This window comes from Nycticebus coucang, chromosome X, assembly GCF_027406575.1.
Source record: "Nycticebus coucang isolate mNycCou1 chromosome X, mNycCou1.pri, whole genome shotgun sequence".
Taxonomy (NCBI): domain Eukaryota; kingdom Metazoa; phylum Chordata; class Mammalia; order Primates; family Lorisidae; genus Nycticebus; species Nycticebus coucang.
The window spans coordinates 45,080,828-45,095,051 of NC_069804.1; the positions used below are offsets into that span (position 1 = coordinate 45,080,828).

Sequence of the window (14,224 nt, forward strand, 5' to 3'; positions counted from 1 at the left end):
GGCACAAAAACAGAGAATTAGATGTCTGGAACAGAATAGAGAACCAAGAGATGAATCCAGCTACTTAACGTTATTTGATCTTTGATGAGCCAATTGAAAACATTCAGTGGGGAAATCATTCCCTATTTAACAAATGGTGCTGGGTGAACTGGTTGGCAACCTGTATTTGACTGAAACTGGGCCCACACTTTTCACCATTAACTAAGATAGATTCTCACTGGATTAAAGATTTAAACTTGAGAAATGAAACTATAAAAATAATAGAAGAGAGTGCAGGGAAAACCCTTGAAGAAATCAGTCTGGGCAAGTATTTTATGAGGAGGACCCCCTGGGCAATTGAAGGAGCTTAAGACATTTCTTAAACTGATCTGGGACCTAATTAAACTAAAAAGCTTCTGCAAAGCCAAGAATGCAGTAAGTAAAGCAAGCAGACAGCCCTCAGAATGGGAGAAGATATTTGCAGGGTATGTCTCTGACAAAGGTTTAATAACCAGAATCTGCAGAGAACTCAAACCTATAAGCACGAAAAGAACAAGTGATCCCATTGCGGGCTGGGCAAGGGACTTGAAGAGAAACTTCTCTGACGAAGACAGGTGCATGGCCTACAGACATATAAAAAAAATGCACATCATCTTTAATCACCAGAGAAATGCAAATCAAAACTACTTTGAGATATCATCTAACTCCAGTAAGATTAGCCCATATCACAATATCCCAAGACCAGAGATATTGGCGTGGATGTGGAGAAAAGGGAACACTTCTACACTTCTGGTGGGAATGCAAATTAATATATTTCTTTTGGAAAGATGTTTGGAGAACACTTAGAGATCTAAGAATAGATCTGCCATTCAATCCTATAATTCCTCTACTAGGTATATACCCAGAAGATCAAAAATCATATCATAACAAAGATATTTGCACCAGAATGTTTATTACAGCCCAAGTCACAATTGCTAAGTCACCGAAAAAGCCCAAGTGCCCATCAATCCACAAATTGATTAATAAACTGTGGTATATGTACGCCATGGAATATTATGTAGCCTTGCATAATATTTTGTTTACATGGATGGAGCAGGAACATATTCTTCTGAGTGAAGTATCTCAAGAATGGAAGAAAAAGTATCCAATGTACTCAGGCCTACTATGAAACTAATTTATGGCTTTCACATGAAAGCTATAACCCAGTTATAACCTAAGAATAGGTGGAAGGGGGAGAGGATAGGAGGCAGGGGGGAGGATGGGCAGAGGGAGGGTGATTGGTGGGATTACACCTGCAGTGCATCTTACAAGGGTACATGTGAAACTTAGTAAATGTAGAATATAAATGTCTTAACACAATAACTAAGAAAATGCCAGGAAGGCTATGTTAACCAGTGTGATGAAAATGTGTCAAATGGTCTATAAAACCAGTGTATGGTGCCCCATGATTGCATTAATGTACACAGCTATGATTTAATAATAAAAAAAAGTCATAAGAAAAGTCAGACTGATATATATCATCTGGAAGACCTTGAAAAAGCTTTTGAAGGGATCTCAGTCTCGTTATCTATATCTATAAAGTGGACCTAATACTATCTACAATTATATTCCTGTATTTATAGTAATAATTACCATTTACGAAGCCCACACTGTGTGACTGGCAATGTATCAAGCACTTTGCAATATCTAATCTAATTCTCACAGTAAATATTAGCTGCAGAGGGAAGCCTAGTTACTTTGTGGCACATTGTGGTAGAATGCTGATATATTGTATGTAGGGGAACAAGTCTCTTGTTGATGCTGCAAAACTTCACTTTTGTTATCATGGAGTTCTCTTTGAGTCTGAATACAGTTTACCACAGTACATCAGTGCTAGCAGCATAATAATTTTCCTTTTGTGCGAAATAATGTTCCTTCAGGGCTAAATTTCATTCCTCTTATTTTCTTTTAGAAACTCTCAATTAAGGAGTCACTTTGAACAGCAGAAAAATGAATACTAGATCCACTCCTGATTGTCTCTTTATAACCTTGGCTGATATGCATCATAATGTCATTCTTCTTTGTAGGTGTTTCCACTGATTCTAAATGTTACGACCACTTGATATTTGTCAGGCAACGTTTCAGGTGGAACATAACCTACTCTTCCTTCTCTTTCTCCTCTACAATATCAGCCTCTTCAAGCACCTCACAGTTAGATTCATCTGTTTGCAAAAATAAAACTCTTTCAAATAATACTTCCAAAACTATAAGCAATTTTTAGTTTTATCAAGGTTAATTTGTAAATGTAATGCCATTCCAATCAAAATGCTGACGAAAAGAATGCAAGCTAATTCTCAAGCTATCTTTAAGACAAAGTTTATAAGTTCAACCAAGAATTTTTTTCAAAACAATGCTGAGGAGGCAAAAATATCCAGGAAATATCAGTTATGGTTTGGACTGAAGATTTTGGAGTGAGCCTTCATGGGTTAGAAGCATGTCCACAATTATGCTCATTCTCATTATATCAGTGTTTACTGGAGTGGCTGTAATTAGACCATTGTTTGTATTTTTTTAAAATAAGATATTATAATTTAGACATATTGTTTTGCCTGCCTAGTAAAAAGCCATTAGGTTATAAAGAAATGCCCGATTTCATTAAGTACTAAGTTTGATAGCTCGTGTCTCTGTCATTTTGCTCTGACACTTCTTGTCTTATCTTTATTATGAAGGTACATCCTTCTTCTTTCAAACATGTGTTTTGGCTTGTGATTATCTTTCTAAGTTGTTTTAAGAGCCACTTTTGTGAAACTATAGGTAAGTTTAAAATTCATGTTACTTTCTAATATGACTTCCACCACGGAACCAATGCAGTGAAGATGACTTGAAATATCAATGAAGTATTTGGGAAGGATGTAGTGGATGAACACAAATTCCTTCATTGGTTTGAGAAGTTCCTTTCTGGTGATTTTAAACTTGAAAATGAGCCACATGGGTGACCTCAGGTGGATAATAATGAGCTAAAAGGTGCAATGAAAGTGAATCCATCTCAACCTCCATGGGAATTAGCAACAAGGTTTGACATTGCTATTGGAAGAATATTGGATCATTTAAAACAAACTGGCAAGGTAAAGAAACTGAATAGATGGGTTCTGCATGAATAAAGAAAAACCTTGAAGCTTGCCTTTATATGCTGTCAGAACATAAAGTTAAACCATTTCTATACCATATTGTTATGTGTGATGAAAAATAGATTCTTTTTGACAATCTCAAGAGTTCAGCACAATGGTTGGATAAAGATGAAGTGCTGAAACACAGTGCAAAACTGAATATTCATCATAAAAACTACTTCTGTGTGGTTGGTGGTTTGGTGCTAGTATTAACCACTACAGCTTTATGAAACCTAATCAGTCGATTGCAGCATATGTCTACTGGAACCATTTGGATGAAATGATGCAGATGCTTGTGATTAAGCAGCTGAGACCTGTCAATAGTGACAGGCCAATCCTCTTGCAAGACAGTGAACAACTACATGTTGCACAAAAAATTCTGCTGAGATTCCAAAAGCTGGATTTAGAAACTCTCTGTCATCCACCATATTCACCAGACTTTGCACCAACTACCACTTCTTCCAGGCTTTGGACCACTTCTTGCAAGGAAAAGTATTCAATTCTCAACAAGCTGTGGAAAATGCCTTTCGTGATTCCCTCTCCAGGCTTCTTTGCTACTGACATAAATAAGCTACCATTAGGATGGCAAACCTATGTTGATTGCTTTGGCACATACATGGATTAACTGTACTGTTTCTTGTGGAAGGCTGACACCACAGCATCTATTTTGTAGGCCAAGTGCTATTTCCATTACTAACAGAAGTAAGTTTCTATTTCCCTGCAAACGCCAGGCCTAAGTTTCTATTTCCCTGCAAACACCAGGCCTCTTCTCGTAAATCACGTGAGCAAAACTTGGAAACTTGCCATTGGGAACTCATCTCCGCCATGGCCAGGTTGCTTGGATACCTGGTGACGCAAACTTCCTCCTTCACCTACCCTTATATACCCTGGAAGAACATTGCAATAAACAAGACTTGATCAGACTCCTGTCTTGTCTCCATTCTTTGCGCCCGTTGCCCCTTCCCATTCTCACCCCCTCCTCCAGGTATCCCTGTCGACTGACCCGCGGGCTGGGTCACATGGCGCCCGACCAGGGATCTGGATACAAGGGAAAATGGTGAAGAAGCTACTGGAGGCAGCCGGCCGGCTCAGAGAAACATCGGGACCTGGCCACGCAGTAGCCTGCTGTGCTGGAATGAGGATCTTGGTGAGTAGTAGCGATCATGGGGCAAGAAGTCAGTCAGCATGAGTTATTTGTGGAACAGTTAAGAGATGCACTCAAGACGCGAGGAGTAAAGGTCAAAATTAAGCAGCTATTTCAATTTTTTGACTTCTTAAAAGAAATCTGTCCTCGGTTTCTTCAAGAAGGAACCATAGACGAGAAAAGATGGAAAAGAGTAGGTGATGCTTTAAATGATTTTTATCAGATATTTGGACCTGAAAAAATACCAGTCACTGCTTTCTTGTACTGGAATCTCATTAATGATATTATTAGCTATCACAGTGTTTGTCCTGTGGTTGCTGATGTCATAAAAAAGGGAGAACTGTTACATCACCACAAAGAAAAGGATATTATATATATTTTTTATTTATTTTTATTAAATCATAGCTGTGTACATTAGTATGATCATGGGGCACCGTACACTTAATCCCAAGATCCATCCCAGGATTTTGGGGCTGCTGGAGGCACTTCTCCTAGCTGTCAGCTTAATGAGCAAGAAGATCTTATCTCACTAGAGAGTGATGAGGAACCGAACAGAAAGGAACAAAAGACTCCTACTGTTGGGCAGAAAGTTAAGCCAGAGAACAGACCGAGAATAAAACAGCTCAAGGTCAAGGTCCTGGAGCCAAAACGTAGGCTCTACCCAGACTTGAAAGTTTTCAAAATAGACTCTGATGATAAGCTTTCAGATGAGGAATGAAATGAGTTAGAGGAGGAGGTGGCCAAGTATCATAATCCAGATCGGCCCCCACTTGGAAAACGGCCTCCCTCGTACAGCACAGCGTCCTCTGCGCCGTCCCTGGCAATGGCCGCTATAGACCCAAAAAGGGATCTAGAGAACAAAATTGCACATTTACAAGAACAAATAAAACTCGAAAGGGAACATCAGGAGCTAATCAGTGAATTAGAGAGGCTTAAAACAGGCAAATTGGACCGTAAAGAGCAGAAGCCTCGAGAACAAGAGTCCGCTGGCCCCATATCCCAGTCTTCCATTAGAGGTGTAGTTATGAGGAGGCCCCCTGTTAACCAGGAGAGAACAGAGGCATTTCTGGTCACAGAGACCACAGACAATCAGGGTCAGGCATGGAGACATCACAGTGGATTTGATTTTCAGATGATTAAGGAATTAAAAACGGCAGTGGCCCAATATGGAGCCACTGCTCCCTATACACTAGCTATATTAGAATCGGAAGCAGAGAAATGGCTCGCTCCTGGTGACTGGTATATTCTAGCCAGAGCTGCCTTATCCGGGGGAGATTACTTATTATGGAATTCTGAATATGCTGAATTTTGCAAAGACACTGCCAAAAGAAATGCTCAGGTGGGAAATGGCTGGACTTATGATATGCTTCTTGGTGAGGGGCATTTTGCTAGTACAGATGCTCAAATGCAATATGATCCAGGTCTGTATGTGCAAATCCAAGCCACGGGAACCAGGGCTTGGAGAAAACTCCCAGTTAAAGGGGATTTTAGCTCTTTCCTCACCGCAGTGAAGCAGGGCCCTGATGAGCCATTTTCAGAGTTTGTCCACAGACTTTTGACAGCTGCAGGCAGGATTTTTGGTAGCGCAGAAGCTGGAATGGACTTTGTTAAACAATTGGCTTATGAAAATGCCAATGCGGCATGCCAGGCAGCTATTCGACCATACAAAAAGAAGACAGATTTGTCTGGATATATTCGCCTTTCTCTGACATTGGCACTGCATATCAGCAAGGTCTAGCAATGGCTGCCGCCTTACAGGGCTATACTATCAAAGATTTTTTAGCTCATAAAACTAAGGGCTGATGTTTTAATTGTGGGGAACCAGGGCACTTTGCTAAAGACTGCAAAAAGGAAAAATCTTCAACTCCTAAAAAACCACCCCCTGGCTTATGCCTTAAATGCCGCAAGGGCCGTCACTGGGCTAATGAATGCAGATCTAAAACAGACAATCAAGAAAATCCCCTCCCCTCTCAGCAGGGAAACGGGGAGAGGGGCCAGCCCCAGGCCCCGAAACCCAAACAAGTTTATGGGGCAGTCAGCTTTGTTCCAGCCAACAGCAATCCGTTTCAGACCTCTGCAGAGCCACCCCAGGAAGCGCAGGATTGGACCTCTGTTCCACCTCCCACACAGTATTAACCCCTGAAATGGGAGTGCAAATTTTACCCACAGGTGTGTTTGGTCCTCTACCCTCAAATACCTTTGGGCTAATTATTGGACGCAGCAGTAGTGCTGTCCAAGGACTCCAAATTTTCCCAGGTGTAATTGACAATGATTATGAGGGGGAAATTAAATTAATGGCTGCTTCCTCCAAAATAGTTCCACCGTACCCCATGGCCAAAGAATAGCTCAGTTATTACTATTACCCTTTTTGTCAACTAATAATAAGATTAAAATAAAGCACCAAGGTGCGGGAGGCTTTGGCTCCTCTGATGTTTACTGGGCTCAGCCTATCTCACCCCAGAAACCAATGCTTACTCTTAGCCTATATGGCAAGGAATTTCATGGCCTTGTGGACACTGGAGCTGATGTCACTATAATTAACAAAGAACTATGGCCCAGCCAGTGGCCCCTTTCCCCAACCTTAACTCATTTAACAGGAATCGGTCAAAGCCGAAAGCCCGAGAAAAGCACCAAGATACTCACTTGGAAAGATAAAGATGGCAATCAGGGAACCATACAGCCTTTTGTCATACCTGGCCTCCCTGTCAACCTTTGGGGATGAGATCTCTTGTCCCAAATGGGACTCATAGTGTATAGTCCTAATGATGTAGTGACAACGCAAATGCTTGCCCAGGGTTTTCGACCAGGAAAAGAATTAGGAAAAGAGGAATCAGGCATTCCCAGCCCTTTACAAATTACTGGAAAAACAGACAAAAAAGGGCTAGGAAATTTATCTTAAGGGCTATTGACATTCCTGCATGCCATGCAGATAGAATCACTTGGAAAAGTGATGAGCCTGTATGGGTTGATCAATGGCCCCTCTCAAAAGAAAAATTAGAAGCTGCTCAGCAGTTAGTGCAAGAACAACTAAAAGCTGGGCATATAGAGGAAAGCAACTCCCCATGGAACACTCCAATCTTTGTCATAAAAAAGAAATCAGGGCGATGGAGACTATTACAAGATTTAAGAGCTGTAAACTCCACTATGGTCCTCATGGGGGCGTTGCAACCAGGATAATCCACTCCTGTGGCCATCCCTCTTGGTTACTATAAAATTATCATTGATCTTAAAGACTGTTTTTTCACTATACCACACCATCCATTACATCAAAAAAGATTTGCATTCAGTCTCCCCTCTATCAACTTCAAGGAACCTATGAAAAGATTCCAATGGAAAGTTTTACCACAGGGCATGGCCAACAACCCCACCTTATGCCAAAAATTTGTTGCTGCAGCTATTCAGGAAACTAGGCTTCACTGGAACTCCATGTACATCATTCATTATATGGATGATATTCTTATTGCTGGACAGAATGCTCAGCAGGTTTTACTATATTACAGTGATTTATCATCCTCCCTCACAAACCAGGGACTTCAAATAGCCCCGGAAAAAATTCAGCTAAAAGATCCCTACCTTTACCTTGGTTTACACCTAACTGGACCCAGAATTACTAATACTCAAGCTGCCCTCAGATTGGACAAATTAAAAACACTAAATGATTTTCAAAAGCTCTTAGGAGATATAAACTGGCTTAGACCTTACTTAAAACTAACCACAGGAGATTTAAAACATTTATTTGCTATTTTACAAGGCGATAGTAACCCCACTTCTCATAGAACATTAACAGAAGAAGGCCATATTAGTACAACAAGCTATTCATTCACAATTTGTTACAACCATAGATTACACTCAGCCCCTGAGCTACATCATTTGTAAAACTACTCCACAGCAGTATTTTGGCAAACTGCCCCCATAATGTGGATCCACTTACCTGCTTCTCCCATGAAAGTTATTTATCCCTATTATCAGGCTGTTGCGGATATCATCATTATAGGAAGGGAAAATAGTAAAAAATACTTTGGTAAAGAACCAGATATCATTATACAGCCTTATTCTCAGGCACAAATTAATTGGTTATTTCAAACTACAGAACACTGGCCTATTGCTTGTGCTTCTTATTCAGGTAAACTTGACAATCATTATCCACCCAATAAATTATTACAATTTATTAGTACACATGACTTTGTATTTCCCACAAGAACCTCCAATTCCCCATTGCCCAATGCCTTATTAGTTTTCACAGATGGCTCCTCTTCTGGTCATGCAGCTTACGCCTTTAATACAGAGATTGTACAATTTCAGGTAAAATCAAATTCTGCACAAATTGTAGAACTTCAAGCAATTATCGCAGTTTTCTCCGCATTTCCCAATCGAGCTTTGAATATGTATACTGATAGTGCTTATTTAGTTCATTCAGTTCCCTTATTAGAGACAGCAGCGCAAATCAAACATGTATCAGAAACTGCTACCTTTTTCTTGCAACTTCAAAATCTTATTCACCAAAGTACCCTCCCCTTTTTCACTGGACACCTTAGAGCTCATTCCAATTTACCTGACCCCCTAACTGATGGTAACCGCAGAGCGGACGAAGCCACTCACTTAGTCTGTACTGCCCAAACCACCACAGAGCCTGATCGGATCGCATTAGCCTCCGCTGCTCACCAATTACATCATCTAAATGCTCACACCCTTAGACTCATGCTTCAAATTACCTGGGAACAAGCCCGCCACATCGTAAAGCAATGCCCTTCTTGTGTAATTCTACTCCCTACTCCCCATCGAGGAGTAAATCCTCGAGGTCTCATACCCAATGCCATCTGGCAAATGGATGTTACTCACCTACCTGAATTTGGAAAACTCAAATATGTTCATGTAACCATAGATACCTTCAGTGGATTTATTTATGCCACTGGCCAGTCAGGGGAGGCCGGCAAATATGTCATTGCCCATGCACTAGCCACCATGGCTGTACTAGGCACCCCTAAACAAATTAAAACTGATAATGGTCCAGGATACACAGGACATGCATTTAACACCTTCTGTAAACACCTCAATATCAAACACGTCACTGGTATACCATTTAACCCACAAGGGCAAGGCATAGTAGAACGTGCCCACCTATCTCTTAAAAACACTCTAGAAAAAAATAAAGAAGGGGGAATGGTACCTTGTTAAGGGGTCCCCAAGAAATCTCTTATCCCATTCATTACTCATTTTAAATTTTTTCACACTGGACCAAGACGGCCGGTCTGCAGCAGACCGCTTCTGGCACCCAGATACTAAACGGGATTTTGCCACTGCCCTATGGAAAGATACATTAGATAATAAATGGCACGGCCCCGATCCGGTTTTAATTTGGGGTAGAGGTGCCGTATGCATATATTCACAGAAGATGGAAGCAGCACGATGGTTACATGAATGACTGGTCAAACAAGTAGATAACATCATCACCTCTAAATCCAGGGAGCAAGAGACCCCCTGAGAAGGCTTTCTTTCCTTTTCTTTGCAGGTAACTATGAGCACCTGGATGTGGCTACTGCTGGGAATCTCTCTCCTGATACGAAAAAATGAAGGTGGTTTCGGTAATCCCCATGAGGCTCGGGCACTCTTACAAAAATTAACTGGTACTCCTTGAGAGTGCTGTGGTGGCACCTGGAACAGTGAGACAACCCCTCTCCTAAATGTAGATTTTGGTGATAAAACAGCATGCTTAGTAATGAGACAAGGTGTTCGTGGAGCACAGGCATGGGTCTGTAGCAAAAAGGCTAAAATTATCCCCACCTTTAATAACAAGCCTGGACCATGCCCTTGTATAGAATTCCATCCATCTGTACATAATACCTGTTATGAGCAGGTCCAAGTATGCACTGGTACAGATAATAATACCTATTTTACAGCAATCTTGACCAGACATTTTTCGGGGACATTTGGAGGCGAGTGGGACACAGTCCCTCAGGTCTGGGGGACCTCAAATAAATATGCCAAATCTGGCTGTCCCGATACAGTAGGAGAAACAGTTTGCTGGAATAAGACTCCACCTGTGCACGTCTCTGATGGAGGTGGACCCCAAGATCAGGTGAGACAGAATATAGTCCAAAAGCAACTGGAAAACATTGTAAACCACATGTCTCCTAAATTTAATTACCATCCAATAGCTTTACCCAAAAATAGGGATGCGAATCTAGACCGCCAAACCCTGAAAATGCTAGACATCACACATAGGTTACTTAATCAATCCAACCCTTCTTTGGCTCAAAATTGCTGGTTATGCCTTCATTTAGGACTATCTATGCCTATTGCTATCAATATTAATTCCATTGAATTATCATCTAATAACTGCATGCCCATCATGCCTTTACCAGTACAACCTATCTTTTCTGAAGCACCCTGTATTGTCTCCCCTTATAGAGACGACAGTTATGCTATTGATATTGGCATACTCTCTTTGACCAATTGCACTGACATCATCAATATTACTTATTCCCCGTGTGCTCCCAATGATATGGTATTTGTTTGTGGCAATAACTTGGCATATACCATTCTGCCCACTAATTGGACAGGATTATATACTATCCCTTTTTTGCGACCCAATATAGATATAGTCAATGGAAATGAATCTTTACCTATACCATCCTTTGATTATATATCTGGCCGTTCTAGAAGGGCTATCCAATTTCTCCCTCTCTTGACCACTCTGGGAATCACTGCTGGCATGGCCACTGGTACCGCCAGTATGGGCATTGCTGTACATAAATATACTGAACTATCTCAACTTATGGCAGAAGATATACAAGCCCTATCAAGCACAGTTAAAGATCTTCAAGATCAATTAGATTCCTTAGCTGAAGTAGTACTACAGAATAGAAGAGGTTTAGATCTTCTAACAGCTAACCAAGGAGGCATCTGCTTAGCATTACAGGAAAAATGCTGCTTTTATGCAAATAAATCAGGAATTGTTCGAGACAAAATAAAAAAAATATACAAGATAATCTAGAGGAAAGAAAAAGAAAAATTATGGACAACCCGTTTTGGAGCGGGCTAAACGGCTTTCTGCCTTATCTCCTTCCATTTTTAGGGCCCCTCCTTGACTTACTAATGTTACTGTCGCTAGGACCTTTTCTTTTTAACAAAGTCATGGCCTTTATAAAACAACAAATTGATGCTATTAAAATGCAGCTCCTCCAGGTTCATTATCACAGACTTGCTATGGAAGATGAACACATAACCATAACTACTTCGGGGACTAGCTAGTCAAGGACGGGTAATGAGAACCCTCATCGCAGACTTTGCTTATCCTACCAACCTAAGACAGGAGCCCGGTCAGATAGCTACCGTGTATCCCATGATGTGTAAGGAGGATCAGCTGAGATGGTAAGGCGGTCCCAACCTAAGACAGACACAGTCACCCCGCCCTCTCAGTCGAGAGCTGGTAAAACTTTAAAAGTAAAATGTACATTTAAAAATATTATAAAAAAGGGGGACCTGTGGAAGGCTGACACCACAGCATCTATTTTGTAGGCCAAGTGCTATTTCCGGTACTAACAGACTTAAGTTTCTATTTCCCTGCAAACACCAGGCCTCTTCTTGTAAATCACGTGAGTGAAACTTGGAAACTTGCCATTGGGAACTTATCTCCGCCACGGCCAGGTTGCTTGGATACCTGGTGACACAAACTTCCTCCTTCACCTACCCTTATATACCCTGGAAAAACATTGCAATAAACGAGACTTGATCAGACTCCTTTCTTGTCTCCATTCTTCACGCCCCTTGCCCCTTCCCATTCTCACCCCCTCCTCCAGGTATCCCTGTCGACTGACCCGCGGGCCAGGTCAGTTTCTTGTTTGAGATATAATAAACTAAACTTCATTTGAAATTAGACATTTCATATTTAATGTCCTAATATTTCTCCTTCTTCCTTGCTAAGGAAACCATGCTCTGGCTATCAAATGCCCCACTCCAGGGGAGGCAGCAAGTTTGAGGATGATAATAACAGAATATAAAGATATAAGGTTATTGTAAAGATCTTATTAAAATGCCAGGCCACCTCTGAGATCACCCCACCCATTTCAGTACTTTCTATTTAAAAAACAAAACTCTATTTGCACTTTAAGCTATTTTAGTCATATTATCTGTTACCTGCAGCAGAAAACATTTCTAATTAATATAAATGATGGGGGTAGCAGTGTAAAAATAAGCATTCTAAAATACTCTTTACTTACTGAAATTTAAATGAGTATATTATACAAATATTTATTGACCTACATTATATAAATGATGTTTTTATCAAAAAAACCATTGAAATTACAAAGCACTTATGGAGATAAAATGGAGAGAGCCAATAAGCTAATCACAGAAATTGGAAACTGAAATCGACTATAAATTGATTTCCCTAGTTTCTTCATTAAATTGAATTTAGTGTTGTGAAATGAGCAATAGGATTTGCATGGCTTTATTCAATCTTTCTTTTACTATACACCTTCTCCCAGAGATCTTTGGTGTCGTCATTAGAATATGTTTTAATATTTGTATTCATCTGTATAATTAAGACCCCCAAATAGAATAGAACATTTCCGTCACCTGAGAAAGTTCTCTCAAAAAATAATCATTGACCTGATTTTATCACCATAGAATTGTTTTAATTGTTTAATTAACTCAACAATTTCAATTGAATTCAGTTTAATAAAACAAATTAGTCAGTTAAATAATTTTGTTTAACATAATTATTTTAATCATTTAATTGTTTCATTATTTTAATCATTCAATTATTTTAATTGGCTTAGAACTTAATATAAATGGCATAATATAATGTATACTCCTTTGTGTCTGGATTCTTTTGCTCAACATGCCTATGATGCATCCACATTGTGTGTTTATCAGTGGTTTATTCATTTGTATTGCTCAATAATATTCCATCATGTGAACATACCACAGTGTATTTACCCATTTTTCTGTTCAAAGGTATTTACATTGCTTCTAATTGTTGGCTATAAAGAGTAAAGATGCTATCAACTCTTTTATAAAATTAAGTTTTTAATTGACATAAAATTGTATATATTTATCATGTACAAAATGTTGTTTTAAAATATGTATACATTGTGGGATGGTTCAAGCTAATTAAAATCTTAATTTCCTCACACACATCATTTTTGAGAAAATTTAAAGTCTCCTCTTAATGATTGTCAAAATATAATGTGTTGTAATTAACTAGAGTCACTATGTTGAATAATAGATCTCTTGTATTTATTCATCCTATCCATTTGAAATTTTGTATCCTTTGACTAACATCTCCCCAATTCTCCATCCTTCAGCACCTGGTAACTTCCATTCTACTCTCTACTTCAACTTTTTTAGATTCCACATATAAGTGTGATAATGTGATATTTGTGTTTCTGTATGTGGCTTACTCATTTAACATAATATCCTCCAGGTTCATCTATATTGTTGCAAATGACATAATTTCCTTCCCCTTTAAACACTGAATAGTATTCCACTGTGGATATATACGACATTTATTTTACCCATTTATCTGTTGATGGACACTGAGGTTAATGCCATAGTTTGGCTATTATGAATAATGCTGCAGTGAACATGGGAATATGAATATCTCTTTGACATGCTGCTTTCATTTCCTTTGGATATATATCCAGAAGTGAAATTATAGGAACATATAGTAGTTCTGTTTTTAATCTTTTGAGAAAGCTCCACACTGTTTTCCATAATGGTTGTATTAATTTACACTCTCACCATCAGAGTGCAAGTGTTTTCTCCACATTTTCACTAATACTTGTTATCTTTCATCATTTTGGTAATAGCCATTTGAACAGACATGTTGTGATATCTCACTGTAAGTTTAATTTACATTTCTCTGAAGAGTAGTGATTGTTGAATATCTTTTTATATAATTTTTGGCCATTTTTATGTCTTCTTTCAAGAAATATATATTCATGTCCTTTGC

General features: G+C 39.4%; 1 protein-coding gene across 2 annotated transcripts; it reads left to right on the plus strand.

Moving 5' to 3' along the window:
- The first annotated feature begins 4,061 nt into the window (after positions 1 to 4,061).
- Positions 4,062 to 11,535, plus strand: LOC128577607 (syncytin-1-like). Of its 2 annotated transcripts, XM_053579867.1 has the most exons (3): positions 4,062 to 4,272; positions 9,779 to 9,851; positions 10,167 to 11,535. In XM_053579867.1, the coding sequence occupies exons 1-3, from the start codon at positions 4,180 to 4,182 to the stop codon at positions 11,261 to 11,263; spliced, it is 1,263 nt and encodes a 420-aa protein (XP_053435842.1). In that variant the 5' UTR covers positions 4,062 to 4,179; the 3' UTR covers positions 11,264 to 11,535. The 2 variants fall into 2 exon arrangements, with proteins under 2 accessions (XP_053435842.1, XP_053435841.1); XM_053579866.1 differs by having other exon boundaries at positions 9,779 to 11,535.
- Positions 11,536 to 14,224: the final 2,689 nt, after the last annotated feature.

Excerpts from the sequence above, each read along its gene's own strand:
- LOC128577607 (XM_053579866.1), top strand. The coding sequence starts at position 9,986 with ATGAGACAAGGTGTTCGTGGAGCACAGGCATGGGTCTGTAGCAAAAAG.